The 1,525-nt window shown below is 34.0% G+C and overlaps 1 protein-coding gene across 1 annotated transcript; it reads right to left on the minus strand.

Annotated features, from left to right (window-relative positions):
- Positions 1 to 388: 388 nt before the first annotated feature.
- LOC106707646 lies at positions 389 to 1,270 on the minus strand. Its single transcript, XM_045679858.1, has one exon. It carries the CDS (start codon positions 1,268 to 1,270, stop codon positions 389 to 391), a length of 882 nt encoding a protein of 293 aa, XP_045535814.1.
- Between the last annotated feature and the right edge of the window lie 255 nt (positions 1,271 to 1,525).

The raw sequence follows: 1,525 nt of genomic DNA on the forward strand, positions 1-1,525 counted from the left end.
TTATCAACACCAACACCTCTATGTATAAACACTTATTAAAGTTGTAGCAATCATAGAATACTAACGTTATAAAAAGACATGTAAATCTATTACTTATTTTAGGTAAATATAATGCACATTCCGCTGGAATTAAACATTCAATATTTTTAATAAAAGTAAAGCATAAGTCAATACAAAAAAATTACGAATATTAAGTGGGTAAATCGATAATCCATGCTTCTAACACGAGACATAATCCGCACAGACATAGTATAGTTAACTATAGAGGGAACATTTCCAAGACCTTTACAATGTTTACGCATTAATGTAACAAATTTGTCTATTATTTTTTTGGAACTAAGTAAAAAATCTACATACTTCAAAAAATACTAAACAAATACAATTACCTCTAACAATTGGCTTTAATTTTAGATAAGTTGCCTTTTGATCGAACAGCAAACACAGGTGATGTTTCTTTTTCTCTGACAAGTATCGTTCCATGCTTGACCCATACAAATCTGTAGCCACATTTTCTAGCTGCTTCTCGCGTTTCTCGAAATAAACTTTTGTTTTTTAAAGTCAGATGTTCATTGGCGTATATATTATGTTTAGGGCCTGATATGCCAAGCTTCACTGAATCGATGTCCTTCTTTAAACGAATCGCTGATAACATATTATCTCGTAACATGCGGTTGCCAAATTTCACAATTACATTCTTTGGTCGAGTGTTATCCGTTGTAGCATGCGGCACACGATGAATTGAGACAATGTCTTGTTTACTCACGGGCATATTGACCATAGAAGCGATATTTTCCAAGATCATCAATAAGTTTTCTCCTCTTCTTTCAGGCAGGTTGCTGATTTCCATATTAGTCATTCGAGCCTGTTGCTCGATCATATCGATCTTGACTTCCAGCTCATCTAGACAACTTAACTTTTTTGATTCTGTGCTTTGCTTTATTTCTAATTCATTAAGTCTTCTGGCGACATCCTCAGTTTTACACTTTAAATCTTCAAAATATTCGTTCATAAATTTAATAGATGCCTTAATTTCTTCAAACTTTTCTTCTTGTTTGGTAAACCATGACTCCAACTTAGCCATGATCCTTGATTGGAAAGTTTGAAAATCGTTCCGTAGGTCTTGAATATCAGTTCTTGGATTTTTACGTAATGTCACGTAATCTGTCATGGGTGAATCCTCATCTACGGAGGAGCCATCGGGACTTCTTATTTTGGACTTAGTTCTCCTTTGCTCTTCATTTGCTCCGAAAACATTTTTTAGTGTATCCATGATGATATTATTAATGTCTCTGTCTGAAGTTACTCTGTGTGCGTTGACTCAGCGCCGACAGCGCTTAGCGTGGGCACGACACAACTGTTCTGTCCTAACGTTCAATGAATAATGAAATGAATTCTTACGAATCAAAAGTATATATTTTTATACTAAACTTTTATTACATTGTATAATTTATTAATGCGCTCTTTGGATATTTGTGTGCTAACTTTGTTTTACGTATCATTTCATACCCAGAATTATCTATTCTCC

This window comes from Papilio machaon, chromosome 1 (genome assembly GCF_912999745.1).
Source record: "Papilio machaon chromosome 1, ilPapMach1.1, whole genome shotgun sequence".
In the NCBI taxonomy this organism is placed as follows: Eukaryota; Metazoa; Arthropoda; class Insecta; order Lepidoptera; family Papilionidae; genus Papilio; species Papilio machaon.